The 21,236-nt window shown below is 47.9% G+C and overlaps 2 protein-coding genes across 8 annotated transcripts in view; one reads left to right on the top strand and one right to left on the bottom strand.

Annotated features, from left to right (window-relative positions):
• DHX30 (DExH-box helicase 30) overlaps positions 1 to 1,402 on the bottom strand; it is a gene marked incomplete at its 5' end in the record, with an annotated part of 40,929 nt that extends 39,527 nt beyond the window's left edge. The window contains one exon of one of the 4 annotated variants that reach the window (XM_084618946.1): positions 1,343 to 1,402. Coding sequence is in view for 1 of the 4 variants with exons in the window: in XM_084618945.1 (XP_084475071.1) it covers positions 1,095 to 1,148 (54 nt within the window). Of the gene's footprint in view, positions 1 to 1,094; positions 1,173 to 1,195; positions 1,207 to 1,282 lie in introns of those variants that run through there. The other 3 variants (XM_084618947.1, XM_084618948.1, XM_084618945.1) reach the window with 3 other exon arrangements.
• Positions 1,403 to 1,523: 121 nt separating this feature from the next.
• LOC311515705 (KAT8 regulatory NSL complex subunit 1-like) overlaps positions 1,524 to 21,236 on the top strand; it is a 151,527-nt gene continuing 131,814 nt past the window's right edge. For 2 of the 4 annotated variants that reach the window (XM_084618955.1, XM_084618954.1), the window contains exons 1-2: positions 1,524 to 1,587; positions 4,423 to 4,561. Coding sequence is in view for 2 of the 4 variants with exons in the window: in XM_084618953.1 (XP_084475079.1) it covers positions 11,967 to 12,373 (407 nt within the window). In the remaining 2 variants the exon portion in view is untranslated. Of the gene's footprint in view, positions 1,588 to 4,422; positions 4,562 to 11,833; positions 12,374 to 21,236 lie in introns of those variants that run through there. The other 2 variants (XM_084618953.1, XM_084618952.1) reach the window with 2 other exon arrangements.

Genomic DNA, 21,236 nt, shown 5'->3' with positions numbered 1-21,236 from the left:
AAAATTCCCAAGGCTTGCTCCTCACCTAAAACAGGGATCCATGCAGGCAATGCTCGAAGAACTGTTTTTAATTTCTACCACAGAGGCTGATGGATCACTGGTTCTTTAGAGAAGATTTCTGTTCTCCATCACTGCCTTCTTGGGATTTCTGCTGCTAAGTTTAGTGAGGCTGTGGAGGGTCACTGATGCTGGTAGGCAGCTTGGGATAGCATTGGCAGAAGGAGTTCCAAAGGTCCCTGGCACCTGCTGCACACCCAGCCCAGTCCCACTGCAAAATCCAGGTCTGTGGGCCCAATGGGGAGCCCAGAGACATAGCACCAGGCAGATGGGCTGCATGTGGAGTCAAGGAACTGGGCTCTACAGCAGGGCTGAGGACCAGTGGGGTTGCAGGAAAAAGGAATCAGCTGGCAGCTTTGTTTGCCAGTTTTGCTTCCAATTCCAGATACCCATCTTGGAACCTTCTCACCTCATCCATTCCCCACAACATTATTCCCCCTGCAAGAAGGAGACACCAGGCTTGAGAAACTTCCCCAGCTCTATCAAACCAGGGCTCTCCTCTGGAGATTCCCAGAAGTGAACAGCTGCCTCTGGAACTCAGCTGTTAAAATCCACATCTCTGAAAGCTTCCCAATCTCACACAGGCTCCCCTTCCCCCCCCAATCCCACTCCAGCTCCCCTTGCCCCCCCGGAAACAGACGCTCAGGCACCCTCACATCACCCCGGCTCCCCTTATCCCCCCCATATGGAGGCTCAGACACACACCCCCTTGCTCCCCTTCCCCCACTATACGGAGGCTCAGACGCACTCCCCCCCATATCACCGCGGCTCCCCTTGCCCCCCCATACAGAGGCTCAGACACCCCCCCGTCACCCCAGCTCCCCTTGCCCCCCCCATACGGAGGCTCAGACACCCCCACACCTCACACTGGCTCCCCTTACCCCATCTCCCCCACTCCCAGCTCCCCTTGCCCCCCCATCCCGAGGCTCAGACACCTTCCCCCCCCCCGGCTCCCCTTGCCCCCCATCCCCATGCGCAGACACCCCAACGCCTCCCACCGACTCCCCTTGGCCCCCCCATCCCCACAACACACACACCTCGCCCCCGCCTGCAGGCTCAGCGCCTCCCCGCCGCACACGGGGCCGCCCCATCCCCGCCGCGCCCAGAGGCGCCGAGCCTCCCCTTCGGCACAACGCACCGCCCCCCCGCACCGGCTCCCCGGCGCGGAGCCCCTCCTGCCCGCGCCGCGCACACGCGCAGATGCCGCCAGCCGCCCGCGACGCACACGGCGGCTCGGAGCCTCCCACGGATGGAGAGATGCAGGTCCCAGGTCCCCGACACCGACCTCCTCACAACTCTCTAGCGCCGGTCCGCGACAGCCGAAACTACAACTCCCGAGAGCCTCTGCAATCCGCTTCCGGTGTGCGCACCGGAAATGAAACCTGCCACCTTGGCCGCTACGACCCAGGAGCGGCGGGTGGGAGCTATCCCCATGGCAACAGTTCGGGCCAATAGGAGAGAAGTAGGGCAGGGCTAGAGGCCGGGTTGGCAGTGGACGGTGGCCGTACCAGGAGGTTCGTCGGCGCTCAGGTAAGCGAGGCGGAGAGGTGCGAGGTTCTGGCCCTGCTGTCGGGCGCGCTAAGTCCCGTACCCTGCCTCAGACTGTTCCTTCGCCTCACGCCCAGTCCTGCGTCACTCCCAACCGGCCGCCCCGCCGCCGGCTTCGCCTCAGGGCCCCCGCCGCCGTCCCCCCGTCTCCCGCCCCCGGCCTCGCCTCAGGTCCCCCGTCTCCCGCCCCGGGCCTCGCCTCAGGTCCCCCGCCGCCGCCCCCCCGTCTCCCGCCCCCGGCCTCGCCTCAGGTCCCCCGCCGCCGCCCCCCCGTCTCCCGCCCCCGGCCTCGCCTCAGGTCCCCCGCCGCCGCCCCCCCGTCTCCCGCCCCCGGCCTCGCCTCAGGTCCCCCGCCGCCGCCCCCCCGTCTCCCGCCCCCGGCCTCGCCTCAGGTCCCCCGCCGCCGCCCCCGGCCTCGCCTCAGGTCCCGCCGCCCCCCCATCCCCCGCCTCGCCTCAGGTCCCGCCGCCCCCCGGCCTAGCCTCAGGTCCCGCCGCCCCCCGGCCTAGCCTCAGGTCCCCCCGCCGCCGCGCCCCCGTCCCCCGCCCTCGCCTCAGGTCCCCCCGCCGCCGCCCCCCCGTCCCCCGGCCTCGCCTCAGGTCCCCCCGCCGCCGCCCCCCCGTCCCCCGCCGCCGGCCTCGCCTCAGGTCCCCCGCCGCCGGCCTCGCCTCAGGTCCCCCCGCCGCCTCGCCTCAGGTCCCCCCGCCGCCGCGCCCCCGGCCTCGCCTCAGGTCCCCCCGCCGCCGCGCCCCCGGCCTCGCCTCAGGTCCCCCCGCCGCCGCGCCCCCGTCTTCTCCGCGGACGCCCCGCTTCCCGCCACCGCGCTGGCCTTGGCCCTTCTCCTCTTCACCTTCCCATCCTTAGTTCAGCTCTTCCCTGTGTTAGCTGCTGGGGCCTGGGGGGAGGTGGGAGTGAAGGGGGTATGGCAGCGTCTCACACGCATAGGCCACCACCACATATCCGTGGGGCAGCTTTTGGTCTCGCTCTTCAGCAGCCTTTTACAGGGAGGGGATTGAATTTGTCTCCTGCCCTTGGGAAGTTTGTGCACGAATCTGTCTCTCCTTTCCTTTTCATTGCACGAGAGGTAGCTGCTATTTGATTTTTTTATTTTTTTGAGTGAGTTCAGTGCCAGTGAAATACACTGTCTTGACAGTGCTGGAGACTGGGCTCCTGGGGCCGTAAGAGGCACAAAAGGAGCTTCCTCCTGTTTGCCTTCCAGCAAAGAGCCTCAGCTAAGATGAATGGGAATTGCCTAAACAGGGGGTCTGACTGGGAGTTGTTTAGATCCTAAGGAGCTCCATCAGTGAAGTCCTGACACTAAGCTGTAGGCATTGAAGATAATTCAGAATGAAATGCATAGGTGTAAGTGACTTATGGCTTTTATTTTATTTTCTTAGAGCAGAGATTAGTTCTAGAAAACAAGACTTGGATTTTGTGGGAGGAAGTGAAACACAGCAAGACTTCGTGTGTGTGTGTAGTTCTCACTTTAAACACTGGAGATCAATAGTTCTATTTTTTTTCAATAATGAAATGGCTGGCCACGTTAAGCAGTATATTTAGGTTAGTTATATAGTGCTGTACATGGGCCTGGTGTCTTAGAAAATAAAGTCCATACAGCAGGAGGCAATGATATAACAGGAAAGTGTTGGCAGTAGAGAGAGGCAAGGGTGAAATCGATATGCTCATGTGACACCTATGGTCACATATGTGATAAACTCTTTTAATCTGAAGTTCACATCTGTCTTGGGTTATGGTCATTATGAAAGGCATAGTACAATTTCATATTCTGTGAAAGCACCAAATGTCCCCATACCAGTCTCAGAAATTTTATGTTTTATACTACTGTATTGTTCAATTTATGTAGAACAGATATATTAAGATTTAAGCTAAGTACTGCCCCTGGCAAGTAGGTCATTATTTAACCTTCTGTCTTTGTATGTAACAAACTGCAAAGCTGATTTCAGACAATCTCTTGTCAATGTTTAACACTGGATGCATTCTTATGAAGTACCTATCAAATAAGTGCTCTGCACACCTCAGAAGCTAGGCCCATTATGACTACCAACCTGCTACTCCTGTGAGCAGAGGCAGTCCTTAGGCAACTAAGTTTCTGCTTTTGGGCATACCCACTGCTGTCTCTCTCTTGGTGTCCTGATGCCTATCTCACACCTAAGTCCTGGTGGGATCCTCAAACCAGGGGAAGATAGGTGTTTCCCCCCATCTATCTTGCCTGTGGGGCATGTTCAAATGGGCATACTCAGAGGCTGCTTAACTCCACACAAAACAGCTGGTATAGGAGGAGCAGGGCTGCTCCCTCATAATTTTCAGCTGAGGCATTAGGGTGCTCACATGGGAAGTGGCAGATCCTGGTTAAATTCCCTTCTCTGCATGATGAGAAGGGATCAGAACAGGGGTTCTCCATCTCAGGTGATCTTTAACTATTGGACTATAGGATATTCTGATGTGGGTCTCTAATAATTAAAGTGGAATAGATTTAACAAATATTGGGTGAGAGTGAGGATCACACAATAATCTGGTGGTTAGGACACTCATGGGAAACTTCTGTTCAAATTCCTTCTCATCAGGCAGAGGGGCTAATTGAACTGGGGTCTTCTACATCCTGGATGAGTAGCCTAACTACTAGACTAAAGGTTATTAGGGAGAGCTCCTTCTTTCTATCCATACGTATGTATACTTTTTTTAAAAAGTAATTGGTTTCTCCATTACATTTGTAAAATTCCTTTTTTGTCCACATAATTAAAACTGCATCAGAAAACAAATGCTTGTTTTCTTATTTTTTTAATTTTTCCCTTCCAGGTTAAATGCTAAACTTGAAAAACGTATTCCAGTTCCAAACTTTTTGCTGTGGCTTACAGTGCAGAGCTTTGCTTCTCCCAGTCAGACAGAAAATGAGTGGAACAAAATGCAATGGGACATGCAAGGGAGTCACCTGAAGGTAAGAAATGTCTGACTACTGGCATCTGGCTGACTACTGGCTAAGCAGCAATTCTGCTGAAAAGAACCTGGGGATTACAGTGGATGAGAAGCTGGATATGAGTCAGCACTGTGTCCTTGTTGCCAAGAAGGCCAACGGCATATTGGGCTGTATTAGTAGGAACATTGCCAGCAGATCGAGGGAAGTGATTATTCCCCTTTAGTTGGCACTGGTGAGGCCACACCTGGAGTATTGTGTCCAGTTTTAGTCCCCCCTCTTCAGAAGGGATGTGGACAAATTGGAGAGAGTCCAGTGGAGGGCAACGTAAAGGATTAGGGGGCTGGGGCACATGCCTTACGAGGAGAGGCTGAGGGAACTGGGGTTATTTAGTCTGCGGAAGAGAAGAGTGAGGGGGGATTTGATAGCAGCCTTCAACTACCTGAAGGGGGGTTTCAAAGAGGATGGAGCTAGGCTGTTCTCAGTGGTGGCAGATGACAGAACAAGAAACAATGGTCTCAAGTTGCAGTGGGGGAGGTCTAGGTTGGATATTAGGAAACACCATTTCACTAGGAGGGTGGTGAAGCACTGGAATGGGTTACTCTAGAGAGGTGGTAGAATCTCCATCCTTAGAGGTTTTTAAGGCCCGGCGTGACAAAGCCCTGGCTGGGATGATTTAGTGGGTGTTGGTCCTGCTTTGAGCAGGGGATTGGACTAGATGACCTCCTGAGGTTTCTTCAAACCCTAATATTCTATGATTCTTATCTCCCATAACTTTCATCCAACTTCACTCACAACCGTGGTAAAATCAGGCAATTCTGACTTTAGAATGCATCCAGAATGAACAGAGATGGCAGGAGTACAATGTATGGGGTGGGAAGAAAGACTTTGTGGCTTTTTGGTATTGCACTTTCATTTGTTCCTCTATCTGATTAGTAGGGAGCTTCAAATATAGCCCACTTTACACTTATTCCAGCTCTTGAATAATTATGAGAAAAATGATTGAACCAGGTTTGGTTAGGTCTGGAGACTGGGGGACGGCAGCCAAAAATATTGAATTAGGCAACATTTATCCCTCTGAGACCTCTACAGATGGGCTGTATATGAAGGAATAATGTTAATGAAGAGTGAGCACCTATCCTTTGGGTTTGATGTCTGAATGCTCAGGATTTTGAGGGTAAAATAGACTGTTTGAAGTAAACTTAAGAAAAGTTACTGGTTTGGAGTGGTGTAGGAAGGGGAGTTTTACTGCTTATTAACAAAGAGGGTATAATAGGGAAGGTGCCATTATTTTAAACATTAGGCATGTTCAGTGACCAGTGCTTCTCTGTTTCCTTGAAACATGCTGGCTACAGAGTACAATATTTGCCCAAGCTTCCTTTAAAATATCTTGCAGGCTTTCAATATTCCGTTTCCAAGCATTGTTAATTTCTAAGGAGTAATTCAGAGGTACCAAAGTATGACCTGAAGTCTAAATGCAGCTCACTGCTTCTTTTTCCTTGTAACTGCAAAATGAGCACAAAGCGGATCATCTTTTTGATTATTTTTTTTTTAACTGGTGCTAACGATCACCAACAATCAACTTCTATTCCCAAAATTTCAGTACTGGGCTCGAGTAAGAAACACTTATGTCTATGTATCTTCAACACACTTACCTAAGGAAAAAAACAACAACCCCCAAAGTCATAAACATGAAACTGAATCTATCCATAATGAATCAAGTTCCAAACACAACATAAGTAGTGAAAATAAATTAGATTTGTCTAAAAAAATCTTCAATTTTAGGTCTTCAGTGGCTATAGGCAGTGAAGTGTGTTTTGGGTGTGGGGGTGTGTGTGCGGGGGGAAGAATGGTAGAACACTGCTTATATCTCACTTTCCTTGCCCTTTTTGGTGGCTTCTCCTCTTTCACCTCCAATCATTAAGGCTAAGATTTTGTCATTTTTAGTAAAAAAATCATGGACAGGTCACGGACAACAAACAAAAATTCACGGAGCCCATGACCTGTGACTTTTACTGAAATTAACTGTACAAGTCTCCTGGCAGAAATGCACAGCCACAGGGTAGGAGTACATGGCCATGGGGTGGGGGCACACGGCCCTAGAGGCGGCCCCCACCACAAGCCACAGGGCTATGTGCAGAGCATATCCCTGGCTCCAGCCCTTGCTTCAGCTGAAGCTGAAGAAGTCACAGAGGTCCAGTAAAGTCACAGAATCCGTGACTGCCGTGACCTCCGTGACTAAATCGTAGCCTTACCGATCATCATTAGGCTTCAGATTTTTCAACCATTGAGACAAATGAGAGCAATTGATGCTATTAGGCCCTGACCCTGCAAACTGCTTTAGGTGCAGCATCGGAGTCTTCACATGTAGAACAATTTATATAATTAGGGTTTCAACACTATTATGTCAGGCTGTCTTTCAGCAGACTGCCATGTGGTCCTATATCTGGTCATTCAGGTGACTTTCTTTATAATTCTAGACTAGATATTTAAACTTAACAATGAAATAATTTCAATAGAAACTCTTACAGCCACTAGAGATGTCCTGGATGGAGTGGCAACTGAGGTCACACAGTTAAAATAAAATTTGTTATGCTGGCACAGTTTCTCCACCATAATCCAGGTTCCTCCAGAGTTTCCATTCTAACAGGAAGAAAAGGAGTACTTGTGGCACCTTAGAGACTAACCACAAGTACTCCTTTTCTTTTTGCGAATACAGACTAACACGGCTGTTACTCTGAAACCTGTCATTCTAACAGGGTTAATAAAGTTCTCTCTAAACTGTATATTTTGAGTTTGAGGATTAATTTGAAAATCTTATTGTAGTTTTTGAGGTGCTTGAATTAACAATAGCTGAGCCCCTAAATAATAGTGACCATAAAGTAGTGAAATTTACATGTCACTGACTAGGGAGAAGAAAGATAAGTTTAAAAAGGGAGACTTCAATAAAATAAGGAATCTAGCCAAAAAGGCCATGGAGTCAAAAGTAAAGAAAACAAATGCCTTAGATTTGGCACGGATGTTTGCTATATAAGGAAACAATACTCTGAGAAAACATGCATGCCTCTGAACAAAAAGGAAGCAAAAAAGCAAGAAGTAAACCAGTATGGGTAAATTACAATGTTCAAGAGGTTATTCAAACTCAGCCAAAATCTTTCAGAATTTGGAAATCTAATTGTAGTGAAACTAATAAAAAGGAGCATAAATTAGCAGGCAATGCTGAAGACAGAAATTAGGAAGTCTAAGGTGAAATTTGAAGAGCAAATAGCTAAGGTATAAAAACAAGAAATTTTTTAAAATTGATCACCAGAAAGCCTGGAAAAAAATTGAGTGTGCGGGATCACCAGGAATTAAAGGGAGCAAATAATGAAGATAAACAAATTTCACAGAAATCATTTATTTAGCTTCTCAGCATCATTCTTGATGGCAGAGAAGATGAAGGAGATACCGAAAGAGAGTAGATAATATAGATGAGGTATTATCAAAGATTGCTGCCAGAAGAGTTGATGCTGGAACAAATTGTTAAATTAAAAGCTGTAAAAATCACCAGGCACAGTTCGCACATCCAAGTGTTCTGAAGGAACTTAGTTACTGAGTTGCTAACAAAAAACACTAAAAACGGCTACTGTACTGGATAATTATGGCAGGTAATGTTTAACTTATCTTTAAAGCATCAAAGTTACTAAGTATAAACTTGGAACTCCACTATTTCTAGTCTCATGTTTTAGAGAGAACTTCACTTTAAGCAACAAAACATGACAAGATGTGTATTGTGCTAGGGTGTTACTGTACGTTTCCTGATTTAAGCAGAATGCTGCAGCCTTCCAAGAAATAGCAATATATCAGTTGTATTTTCATTATAAAATAGCCTTATGCCAACACTATTAGTGATTAAAAAAAAAAAAAATCACTCTAAGTGTTTTTTTCTGATTATTGTATCAAGAAGACTAGTTCCCAATTAAAAATGATTTAAGATTTTACATTAATTTTGTACTTAACTTTGCCTAGAAGCAAATATGCTTCTCTTAAGGTTTCTCTGGAAAACAAAGCTTTTGACCTTCTTAAATCTCTCTCCTTCTGCCCCTTTTTCTTTTTATAAACAAGCACGACAAATATCATCCCAGAGAGGAAACTTTTCAGAATTATAAATGCCTGAAAATAGAAGCTAGTAATGGAAGTCTTTCCTCAGCTTTGCTAGAAAATACAGTAAAAACGAATATTGAAATAGTTTTTATCCATTTAAGTTAATAGATAATTATAAACACTAAATATTTTCCCAGAATGAAAGGCTAAGAACAACAGTTAGGAATTTAATCAGATATGACTCATGTTATTATAATCTTTATAACCCATTATGCTAGTAGAGGAAGTTTGTCATGAGCCTCTTTTAAACCAATAAAATGTAATATAGTTTACTTTTGTACCAGTAGAATTTCAGTCAAATAAAATTGTTGTGGTCCCTTCCCAAAATAAATTTAAAAGCTTCTGATGACCGCATGTGGAAAACTTGCTTCTTCTTTGTCACAGAGTCCACTTCAAAAAGCAGGTGTTCTTTGGCTGTCTCATGACTTTTTTTTTTTTTTTTTTTTTTAAAGACTTTTTGACTGTCAGTTTCTAAATGATGGCTGTTCCGATTTTCTTAGTAGACTAATTTTTTCTTCTTAATTTACTTGTATTGCACCTAATTAATACTCTTATTGAACTAACTTAGTCACCTAACTGTTCAGAGTAACACTGTTTATCTGTTTAACTAAGTGTGTGGTCCCATGCAAAGGATACATGTCTGTGAGACAAACTTGAATTTTACTTGCAGTTCTGCTGCTATGTTGACTTACTGAGTCGCCTTGGACAAGCTGCTTCCCCATGGTAAAATGAGGATATTTGACTAGCTTGGTAATATGCCTTTGAGATCTATGAATGGAAAGCTTTTGTTATGCTCAGTGTTTATGGCTTTAATTTTCATGTTTGCTCTAGGGTTTGTCAAATCTCCAAGTCCTCACTGTTCCTGATCAAATGTATACAATGAAAAGACCTTTTAAAGGCACTGTTTCTGTGAGTAAACCAATCTCCTACAACCCTTTCACACATACACCTGCCTTCCAGGATGTTGATCTTTCTACTGTGATCCCAGTCTGTTGCCTTTATATAAACTGAATATTGGCAACCCCAGTTTAAAAAAAATAATCATGAGATTGGCAGCAAAATTAATACATTAAAAACATTGATTTTGGTTTGTCTTGATTTTTGAACTCACACTGCCCACCCCAAGTGTATTTGTGACAATTAGTGTTGCCATTGCTCCCAAACGTATTAAGGTAACCTTTGATCTCCATTGGAGGAGCTCTCACCCCCACATTTGCCTGCCTTCCTCAGTTGTCTATTAGTTCTGACCCCTCTCCCAACCTCCAGCATCAGTTCTGCCTTCCCTCCCAGCCTCACCCTCTGCTCCTCTTGCAGTTCCTGGGGCTCTTCATCCCTGTCCCAGGGTTGTTGGGGTGTTGTTTTTTTGAAGGGGAGATGGCAGTACAGAGGCCTGCAGCAGGATCCCCTTCTTCTTCCCCTTCCAAGCTGGAGGTGGGAGCAGCTCCAGGGACTCCTCGCCTCTCTCACTCACCATTCCCAGCTCCAGTGTTGCAGGAAGGGAGAGGGGAGGAACAGAAGAGCTGCCCTGTTATCTATTGGAGGGAAGGAGGGTGCAGCCTGAGCTGTTGGGCTCTAACTGTTCTCAGTTTCCCTCCTGTGAGACTTGTCAGCTCCTGGAGGGTGGGGAGCTCTACTAGCTTCTTGCAGCGGCTCCCTATGGCTTCTCTTCCTCCAGAGGCGGGGCAGTGGGGAAAGCAGCCATATAAGGGGGTTTCCTCAAGATAGAAGTGAAATATGTGAGAGGGCTGGAGCTTTTTAGAATGATTGAGACTCCAGCCAAAGTCACCAGTGTTGCAAAGAAATTGGGAGAGTTGGCAACAATGAAACTGAAAATAGTGCACGACTCTGAGTTGCCCAGGTGGCAAGTCCCAGAGAGTATTCCTAGGTAGTTGCTGAACCTGGATGTTTGGTTTGTTGGCTGGATAAAAAGTCAGTTGATGATTGAGGTTGGGCTTGTGTTTGAAGCACAGAGAGAAATGTGTGGTACTCTAACACCAATATCCTGCTCTTATGTCTGCTTGTAAATAGAGAAGGAAGAAAAACTGTCAGGGTCTCTGTAGCACAAAGCTAGCTGCTTTGCTTGTATACAATCATGAAGTGCTTAAAGTGTGTATGGGGGGGCTATAAAGATGTGGGAGCAACAACAGCTTGGGTAAGACAGTGCTTTAAGTACATTCCCTTAGAGAGACAGTTCTGTTTCTAGAGTAGCAGCGGTGTTAGTCTGTATCCGCAAAAAGAACAGGAGTACTTGGGGCACCTTAGCGACTAACAAATTTCTTTGAGCATAAGGACAGGTTTCAGAGTAGCAGCCGTGTTAGTCTGTATTCGCAAAAAGGAGTACTTGTGGCAGCTTAGAGACTAACCAATTTCTTTGAGCATAGCTGTAGCTCACGAAAGCTTATGCTCAGATAAATTGGTTAGTCTCTAAGGTGCCACAAGTACTCCTTTTCTTTTTGAGCATAAGCTTTCTTTGGACCCCTTGCCATCTCTACCTTAAAGTACTGGAATCATGCTAATCCCTTTTTGCTGCTCTGCTTGCATTCAGGGCATGGAACAAAGGTGAAGCCCCAGGGCCTGGTTGACTTCCTTGCAGAGGTGAGGAATTAGGTTGGCTGTGTAGCCCCTCCACTGGGGAAACCAGCAAGTGTTAGTGATACCACGGGAGGGCAGTCAGCGCCCCCTGTTCCCCGCCCAGCTTTATATCTCCTCGGCTGTACCTACTTGGCGGGATGGGGGGAAATAATACTTGCGATTGGTACAGCGAGCTGTCCATTTCTCCTTCATTATGTGGTTGAAGGAGATAGAATTCCCCCAGTGAAGGAGAGTATATGGGGTGGCGGAGATAGTAGCAGAAGAACCAATCAGAACAGAGTGGAGGTGCCTCCCCCCTCAGTGAGACTGGAGTTGTTGACGGCGACAGCCCGGTGCAGGCGTAGATACAATGAAAAGAGGAAGACGGGGTCTCCGAGTGCGCTTGCGTAGAGTGGAAAGCGTGGGGACGGCGCCATGAGTGGAGACGATGGGGTTGGTGTGCGCATGTGCTGGGCCGGCGGGGGAGGGGAGCGGTCTGCCTGCGTGGGGCGGAGGGCCGTGGATATGCGCGTGCGCGCGGTGGTGGGCCTGACTGGGCGCCCTGACAGAGGCGGCGCCCTGGGCGCTGTATTGTCCGGGCTCGGCCGTGGGGAGGCGGCTGTGGAGGGGAAGAGGAGCCCGCCAGAACCTGCTGCGCCTATGGAGAGCCCGGGCCCCCCGTGAGGCGTCGCTCTCGGTCCCGTTCGGCCCCCGCATGGCGGCGGCCATGGCCCCAGCGCTCCCCGAGCCGCCCTCCGAGGTGCCCCCGGGCAAGGAGGCAGCGGCGCGGGGCCGCCAGGCAGCGCTGTGGGGACGGGCGCGCAGCCTGTGCCGGAGGCTGCGGGCGCTGCAGGCTCGGCAGGTGGAGCGGCACGTTCGGCAGCAGCTGGCCGGGCTGGTGCGGTACATGGGGCGGGCGGCTCCCGCCGGCCTCCCTCGCGTCCTGGGGCCTGACCTGCGGCAGCTGGCGGCCAGCGCCACCGCCAGGCTCCGGGCCGCCCAGGGGGCTTGTGACTCGGACGCCACCGACAGTAGCAGCAGTGGCGGCTCTAGCTGCGGTTCCGGGGGGGAGACTGATAGCGAAAGCCCGGAGGAGGAGCGTCCCGTACCGGCCCCTGCAACGTGAGTAACGGGGGCTGCTTTGTGGCGGGTGGGGGCAGTTACCGGACCGGGGCTGAGAGCCACGAAGTTACCCGCCCTTCTCGCAACTTGGGGCCTGAGGGAAGTGGCGGGGTCATCCCGGCGCGTGGGCTTTTCTCCCGTAGCTGTGGCGAGAGTTTTCCTGAGGTGGATTTAAAGTGCTGTGAGTCACTTGGCGCTTCTCTGCCGTGCGCGCTGCAAAAGCCTTCCTGGTGGGAAGGAGATGCTGTGACAACCACAGCGACGTGAAAGCCGCCGCCGCCTGAACTGCTCACAGCAAAGCCTAACTCCGCATCTCCTGCTGCGAGACGGGAATCTGCGTCGCCAACTTCTCCACGGCTTCCCGCCCCACCCGCTATCAGTCAGACTTATAACCTTGAGGTTACCGGCTCCGCCTTTAAACTCTATCACCAGATGTGTGCATTCATACAACTCACCGCTTCCTTACTGATCCTGCTCTCAGAACGCTGATTCTGGCCACGTTCTCTCACATGAGTGAATAAATAAATGCTTTGTCATAACCAGCGTTTCCCTTAAGTACCTTATCCATAGTTTCAGATTTAAGTTTTCAAACAAACCAACCCACTTCATGCTTATTTTTGTAGAATTGCTTCAGTATTATAATGGTTTTGGCTGGGTTTTCTGAGTAACTAGCATATATAATTTAGTCATCCAATTTATTTAATTTTCCATTTCCAGGTAAAATAAAACATTGGGCAAAAAGAACACAAAGTATGAATTTTCAGTAATAGAAGAGTGTGGCTTTGTAATAAATGCACTGAGCTAGAGGGAGATCTTGGTTCAATTACTGGTTCTGCCATAGATTTCTTGTGAGAGCTTTGGTGTCACTATTTGCCTCATTTTACCTAATTTAAATGCAGATACTTTCCTATCTCATAAGGTTGTTGTGACATTCTTGAATACTATCCTGATAAGTGTTCTATCAAAACCTAGATAGAATCATAAGGATGCTTTCTTGAAGCAAGGGACAGTACAGTAACCAACATCTTAAGACCATCACATAGGGCTTTTGAATAATTTTTTTAGGCCAAAACAATCTCTTCAGATTGTAAATTTATGTGTTATCAGTAATCTGAGAATTAGAATTTCTGGTTTGTGGTGTTTATATTGTAATGTATAGATGACTTTACAGAGGAGAACTGATTTGTTTAAAATATCATTGAATTATTTTCCATAGTGCTAGTAGAATGTGTCTCTTCACAGGTTTCAGAGTAGCAGCAGTGTTTGTCTGTATCTGGAAAAAGAAAAGGAGGACTTGTGGCACCTTAGAGACTAACAAATTTATTAGAGCATAAGCTATCATGAGCTACAGCTCACTTCATGATGATCACACGGTATGCATCCAATGAAGTGAGCTGTAGCTCACGAAAGCTTATGCTCTAATAAATTTGTTAGTCTCTAAAGTGCCACAAGTACTCCTTTTTCTTTTTGTCTCTTCACAGACATTCAGGGCGAGGAGTTCTCTGCCTAAAGAAGCGTACTAGTTGGAAAAGATCAAAAACAGGCCATGATTTGTGGGGTGAAAAGTACAAAAGGGAGAGAAACAAAGAGAACCTTCCTGTTTAAAATAAATAAAATTGCCCCTTTCTGAAACTCACTGTTCCTTTTGAGCATAGAGATCTTGAAAGACCACTATCCTTGTCAACAAACAACTTTCAGCATAGTGAAATTGGGATTTTTTGGATTTATGTTACAAATTAAAACCACCAAGTTTTTCATACTGTTAATTTAGTAATTAATTGGCTTTAATAGAGGTCATATGTGTGCTTTGAAAGTATTGCATATTTATTACAAGCTATTATTTTTGCTTTCTAGGGAGGAAGTGACTAACAGGCTGGACAGTTGCTTAGTTTGGCATGTAGAACCAAAGATGCAAACAGTTGTAGGATGTATTTAGAGCACTCAGCAAAGTTTCAATATTATGTAATCTATCCTGTGAAGAAGTGACTCTGAAAAAAGTGTCATGGTGGATAATCAACTAAACATGAGTTCCCAGCTCACTGCTGTAGCCAGAAGGGCTAATACAGTCCTTGAGTGCATAAACAGGAATTTCAAGTAGGAATAGAAGGGTTATCTTTCTTCGGTGTCCACAATTCAAGAAGGGTGGTGATAAATGGGAGAGGGTTCAGAGCAGAGCGGTGAGAATGATTAAAGGATTAGAAAATCTGCCTTACAGTGACAGACTCAAGGAGCTCAGTTTTTTTTAGCTTAACAAAAAGAAGGTGAAGGGGTGACTTGATTACATTCTGTAAGTACCTCCATGGGGAACGAATATTTAATAACGGTCTCTTCAATCTACCAGAGAAAGATATAATCCCCAATCTGTGGCTGGAACTTGAAGCCAGACAAATTCAGATTGGAAATAAGGCAGAAATTTTTGAGAGAGTAAGTAACCATTGTTTCAGTTTACCAAGGTGTGTGGTAGATTCTATAACTGGATATTTTCCTGGAAGTTATTTTAGGAATATTCTAGGAATTATTTTGGGAGCATTGTGTGGCCTATGTTATATAGGAGGTCAGAGTAGATCAGGGTAGGCAAATTATGGCCTGGGAGCCCCATTCAGCCCTCCAGATGTTTTAATCTGGCTGTTGAGCTCCCGCTGGGTAGCACAATTGGGGGCTTGCCCCATTCCGCACAGCTCCCAGAAGCAGTGGCATGTCCCCCCTCCGGCTCCTACCCAGAGGGGCAGCCACAGGGTTCCGCACACTGCCCCCCGCACACTGCCCCTGCAGCTCCCATTGGCTGGGAACCGTGACCAATGGGAGCTGCAAGGGTGGCACCTGCAGACAGGGCAGCACGCAGAGCCGCCTGGCCGTGCCTCCATGTAGGAGCCAGAGCGGGGGGACATGCTGCTGCTTCTGGGAGTCACTTGAGGTAGGCGCTGCCCAGAGCCTGCACCCCGACCCCCTGCCACAACCCTGATCCCCCTCCAAATCCCTCAATCCTAGCCCACAGCACCCTCCTGCACCCTCAAGCCTTTATCCCCATCCCCACCCCAGAGCCCACACCCAACCACCCCTTCCCGTACCCTGAATTCCTCATTTCTGGCCGCACCCCCATCCAGATCCTGCACCCCAACCACGAATTTCGTGAGCATTTATGGCCTCCCATACAATTTCAGTACCCAGATGTGGCCGTTGGGGCGAAAAAGTTTGCCCACCCCTGAACTAGATGATCACAGCGGTGCCTTCTGATTTTGGAATCTGTGAATCTATGATAATGATATTGATCATTTACTGATCAGAGCACAAAACTTGGAGACAGGTAATCTTGGTTCTGTTCCTATCACTGACACAGTTGGACTATAGCAGAGTAACTTAAATATATGTGTCAGTTTCCCCTGTCAATTAGGGCTTACTGATGTTCAAGTGTGTCTTAGGGCTGTAATTAACCTTTAAGTACTTTGAGATGGTTGGAAAAGAGGGCTCTTTTTAACTGCAGATTTTTATGATGCACATAATCCTACAGATTAGGCTGCATCATCAGTTTCTTGAATGATCCTCTTCCTTATGTTTATTTTCCAGTTATCTAGTGAGGTGAGTATTCTATTTCCCCCTGTGGTAATTTATTAGCTAGAAGTGGATGGAAGGGAATCATTCTAGAAGGATGCTGCCTCTCGACAAAGCGGTCTCCACCCTCCATCCACCACATAGAGGATGCTAAAATTCTTACTAGGGTGCTGCACCTCCGTCCTGCTCAGCAGTTTAATCTTCTTTATAAGCCTCTGATTAGTAGGTGTCTGATAACATCACTGTCCTGGTTCTGCCTAGCACAGGGGTGGGCAAACTACGGCCCGCTGGCTGGATCCAGCCCTCAAGCTCCCGCTGGGGAGCGAGAGCTGGGGCTTGCCCTGCTCCAGTGCTCCAGCCGGGGAGCAGGGTCAGGGGACTCACCACACAGCTCCTGGAATCCATGGTGTGGCCCCGCTCCAGCTGGGGCACAGGGTTGGGGGAAGCACTATGTGGCCTCCAGAAGCCTCGGCATGGCCCCATTCTGGCACTCCAGCCAGAGCACAGGGTCGGGGGCTGCTCCATGCAGCTCCTGGAATCTGTCCCGCATCTCCACTCCTGTACACCCCCGCTCCAGCCTGTACATGCTCCAACGGATGGTGCACTTCCACATAGGAGCCGGAGAAGGGACATGCTGCTGCTTCCAGGAGCCGCTTGAGGTAAGCGCCATTGGGAGCCTGCACCCCTGAGCCTCTCCCCACCCCCTGCCCCAGCCCTGATCCCCCTCCCACCCTCTGAACCACTCGATCCCAGCCCGCAGCACCCTCCTGCTCCCCAAACCTTTCATCCCCTGCCCCACCCCAGAGCCCGCACTCCCAGCCAGAGCCTGCCCTGATCCCCCCCCCCCCCCCCCCCCCGCCCTCCAAACCCCTCGGTCCCAGCCCAGAGCACCCTCCTACACCCAAAACTCCTCATCCCCAGCCCCACCACAGAGCCCAGCCCACCGCAACCCGGACCCCTCACACTTCCCCATCCCAGCCCGGAGCCCCCTCCCGCACACCGAACTCCTCATTTCTGGTCGCACCCCAGAGCCAGCACCCCCAACCAGAGCCCAACCCCAATTTTGTGAGCATTCATGGCCCGCCATACAATTTCTATTCCCAGATGTGGCCCTCGGTCCAAAAAGTTTGCCCATCCCTGACCTAACAGAACTCCTTGGCTGTTGTGAGGAGGGGGGAATCTTTGATATTCCGTCCTTTCTATCCTATGTCCATGACTTTCAGTGAACATCTCCAATTGTCTCAGTTGATCCTCTGAGGTTTCACAAGTATCAGCAAAGTGAAATTGACGTGATTGTTTGTCAGTTTCCCTGCACTCCTCAGAACTGCCTAGCAGCAGTGATAAATAAGTTATAATGGCAAGCATTAGAAAGCTATTCATGTGAGTTAAGAGGACCCAAATAAAGAAGGCTGGAAGAGGCAGAGCAATAGATGGAGAGATTCATCTGCTAGGAGGTTAAGGAAGGGGCTGAATAGAGCACTCTTGCAGAAGAAGTCAGGCCTTCTGGGGGCCGGGAGGCTTTTCCCTCCTAGTGGGCAGGGGATCTTCAAAACTGATGACTTAATAACCAGAAGTAGATATAAAAGAACTCCTGAGCAAAGGCCCAGGATCAGAACCTTGTTGGAAATTCCAGGGTTCTTCCCACCAGCTTTTTGGTTGGCAGAGGTGGTGCTGCGCTGCTTACCTTCCCTGGAGAGGTGGGGCTTATGTTTCATATCAGCCTCTGCGTAGTCGGTGTCTGCAAAGCTTCTAATCTCTGGGGATTTGCTGTATTTGAAGTGGTATTCCATGTTAGTTTTGTTTCCCTCTTGATGCATGTAGTGCATCTCCTTTTGAACCTAATTTTGTATTGCGTTTTTTTGTGTGCTGAAAAACTTTAGGAGACTATGGTGTGGAGGTAGTACATGCTCTAACGTTGCCTTTGTAGTAAAATTATTTTAAAATATTTTCTTTTTGTTGAAAGAAACAAACACTTAACTAATCCTTGAAGCTGTCAACAAATATGGACAAGGGTGATCCAGTGGATATAGTGTACTAGAACATTCAGAAAGGTCACTTATCAAAGGCTCTTTAGCAAAGTAAGAAGTCATGAGATAAAAGGGAAGGTCCTCTCATGGATTAGTAACTGGTTAAAAGACAGGAAACAAAGGGTTGGAATAAATGGTCATTTGTCACAGTGGAAAGAGGTGCTGGGACCAGTGCTGTTAAACAAACTCATAAATGATCTGGAAAAGGGGGTAAACAGTGCAGTGGTAAAGTTTGCAGATGATACAAAATTACTCAAGGTAGTTAAGTCCAAACTAACTGAAGAGTTACAAAGGGCTCTCACAAAACTGGGGGACCAGGTAACAAAATGGCAGATGAAATTCATTGTTGATAAATGCAAAGTAAGGCACACTGGGAAAATAATCCAACCTATACATACAAAATGATCAGGACTAAATTAGCTGTTATCACTCAAGGGAAAGATCATCAAGGATCGTTCTCTGAAAACATCTGCTCAGTGTGCAGTGACCATCAAAAAAGCGAACAATGTTAGGAACCACTAGGAAAGGAATAGATAGCACAGAAAATAAAATGCCACTATAGAAATCCATGGTCCTCCCATACCTTGAATACTGCATGCAGTTGGTTTGCCCCATCTCAAAAAAGATATATTAGAACTGGAAAACGTACAGAGAAAGGTAACAAAAATGAAATAGCTTCCATTTGAAAGAGATGAAAGACTGGGATTGTTCAGGTTGGAGAAAAGATGAGGCTGAGCGGGGGATACAGTAGAGGTCTATAAAATCATGAGTTGTATGAAGAAAGTGAATACAGGAGTGTTGTTTACTCCGCCACGTAACACAAGAACCAGGGGTCACCCAATGAAACTAATAGGCAGCAGGTTTAAAACAAACATAAGGAAGTACTTCACACAATGTAAATTGTAGAACTCATTGCCTTCGGGATATTGTGAAAGCTAAAAGTATACCTGGGTTCAACAAAGAATTAGGCCTTGTCTGCGCTACAAAGTTTTGTCGACAAATAAATAAAACCACCCTGATGATAGACATAAGGCTTTTTGTGCAAAATTTTTGTTGACAAAGTGCCAGAGTAGACACCACGCTGGTTTTATTGCTTTAATTGGCCTCCAGGAGGTGTCCCACAATGCCCATTGTGTCTGCTCTGGTCAACAGTTTGAACTCCACTGCCCTACAGCCAGGTAAACAACCATCTGGCCCTCCACCTTAGAAGCCCTGGGAATTTTTGAAATTCCATTTTCTGTTTGCTTGGGGTGGAGAGGTCTGATCACATCTTCCCAGGTGATCATGGCAGGTTATTGCAGCAAACGCTCTCCAGCTTGCACCACTGTGGAGCTGTTGGATCTGATCAGTATATGGGGGCAGGAGGCTGTGCAATCCCAGCTGTGCTTGAGCTATAGGAATTGGAATGCCTACAGGCACATTTCTCAAGACTTTTTGTGAAAAGAGCTATTATCGGGACACTCTGTAGTGCAGAGTGAAGATAATAGAGCTGAGGCAAGCAAACCATTAGGTGAGGGAGGTGAACCCTCACTCTGGTGCTGTACCTAAGACCCGCTAGCTCTGTAAGGAGGTGGACACTATCCTCAGTGGCGACCCCACCGCCAAGAGCCCCATGGATACTTCAGCGGGTCTCTGAATATTATCCTCATTGAGGTCTAACCTGCCATAAAAGCATTGCCAGCACACCTTTAATCTGCCAGAGACACATTCCACAGTCATCCAGCACCTACTCGGCCTGTTGTTGAACTGCTCCTTACTGCTATCCAGGTTTCCCGTGTAAGATTTCATGATCCATGGCTGTAAGGGGTACGCCAGGTGTCTAGGATCACTATGGGCATATCAGTATCCCCCACTGTAATCTTCTGGTCTGGAAAGAAAGTCCCCGCTTGTAGCTTTCTATACAGGCTGGTGTTCCTGAAGATGCATGCGTCATCCACCTTTCAGGACTACTCTGCATTGTTATCAGTGAAACGCCCAGGGTGATCCACAAGCGCCTGCAACACCATGGAGAAGTACCCCTTCCTATTGATGTACTCAGTCACAAGATGTTCTGGTGCCAAAATTGTAATGTGTGTGCCATCTATAGCCCCTCCACATTTAAGGAAACCCATCTTTGCAAAGCCTTCCACTATTTCATGCGCATTTCCCAGAGTCACGGTTCTTCGTAGCAGGATGCGATTTATTGCCCTGCACACTTATGTTAATGCATCCTCAGTGGCTGACTTCTCAACTCCAAACTGATTTGCGACCGACCTGTTGCAGTCTGGAGTCGCCAGCTTCCACACAGTGCCACACGCTTCTCTAACAATAGGGCAGCTCTCGTTCTGGTGTCTTTGCACTGCAGTGTTGGGGCGAGCTCCGCCCATAGTTCCAGGAGGGTGGCTTTCCACATCGGAAAGGTCTATAGCTGCTGCTCGTCATCCCACACCTGTCTGATGATGTGATCCCATCGTTTAGTGCTTGTTTCCCGAGCCCAAAAGCAACCCTCTGCAGCTGTTCTGAGAATGCCAAAAACAATCTGAAGTTGCTCTTATCCATATTACACAGCATGTCAGGCATCTGGGAGTCGTCTTCGGTTAGGAACTTCGTGATTAACTGCACTGCCATCCGCAGTGTCTTCATGACAGTTATCAGAGCATAGGAGAGCAGTGCGGAATCCATTCCTTCTCACAAAAATGCTGGGGTGCACAGCAAAGTAGGGCCATTTGAAAAATGCCATGAAAGAAAGCTGGAAGCCTGTGGAATGCTGGGACAGAAAGCAATGCATCACGGGACACTGAGCCCGGTCCCAAGATGTGCTGCAATCCACTCCATTATCCCACAAGATATAACGGCAGAAGGTGTCGAGCTGGACTGTGGGATAGGTAGTCAGTGTACTGCTCATACTGTCGATGCTAGTACCCCAAGAGTGGACACGCTTTGCTAACAGAGTGTGAACTGCAGTACTAATATTTATTATAGTTCTTTTTGAGTGTCAGCATGACTTCTGTCAACAAAACTCTGTAATGTAGACGACCTTAGATATGTTGAAGGAGGATAGGTCCATCAATGGCTATTAGCCATGATGTGGTTGTGTCTCTGTGTGTTCCTAAACTTCTGATTGCTAGAAACTGGGACTGGATGATTGTATGGCTCACTCGATAAATTGCCCTGTTCTTTTCACTCCCTCTGAAACATCTGGCACCAGTCACTATGAGAAGACCAGATACTGGGCTACATGGATCATTGCTCTGACCCAGTATGGCCATTCTTACATTTTTAATTCTGCTTTTGCCAAAAACAGTATT

Source organism: Lepidochelys olivacea, assembly GCF_965140295.1.
Source record: "Lepidochelys olivacea isolate rLepOli2 genome assembly, chromosome: 2".
In the NCBI taxonomy this organism is placed as follows: Eukaryota; Metazoa; Chordata; order Testudines; family Cheloniidae; genus Lepidochelys; species Lepidochelys olivacea.
The sequence above is the reverse complement of the archived record's forward strand: the minus strand, read 5'-3'. Positions and strand labels throughout refer to the sequence as shown.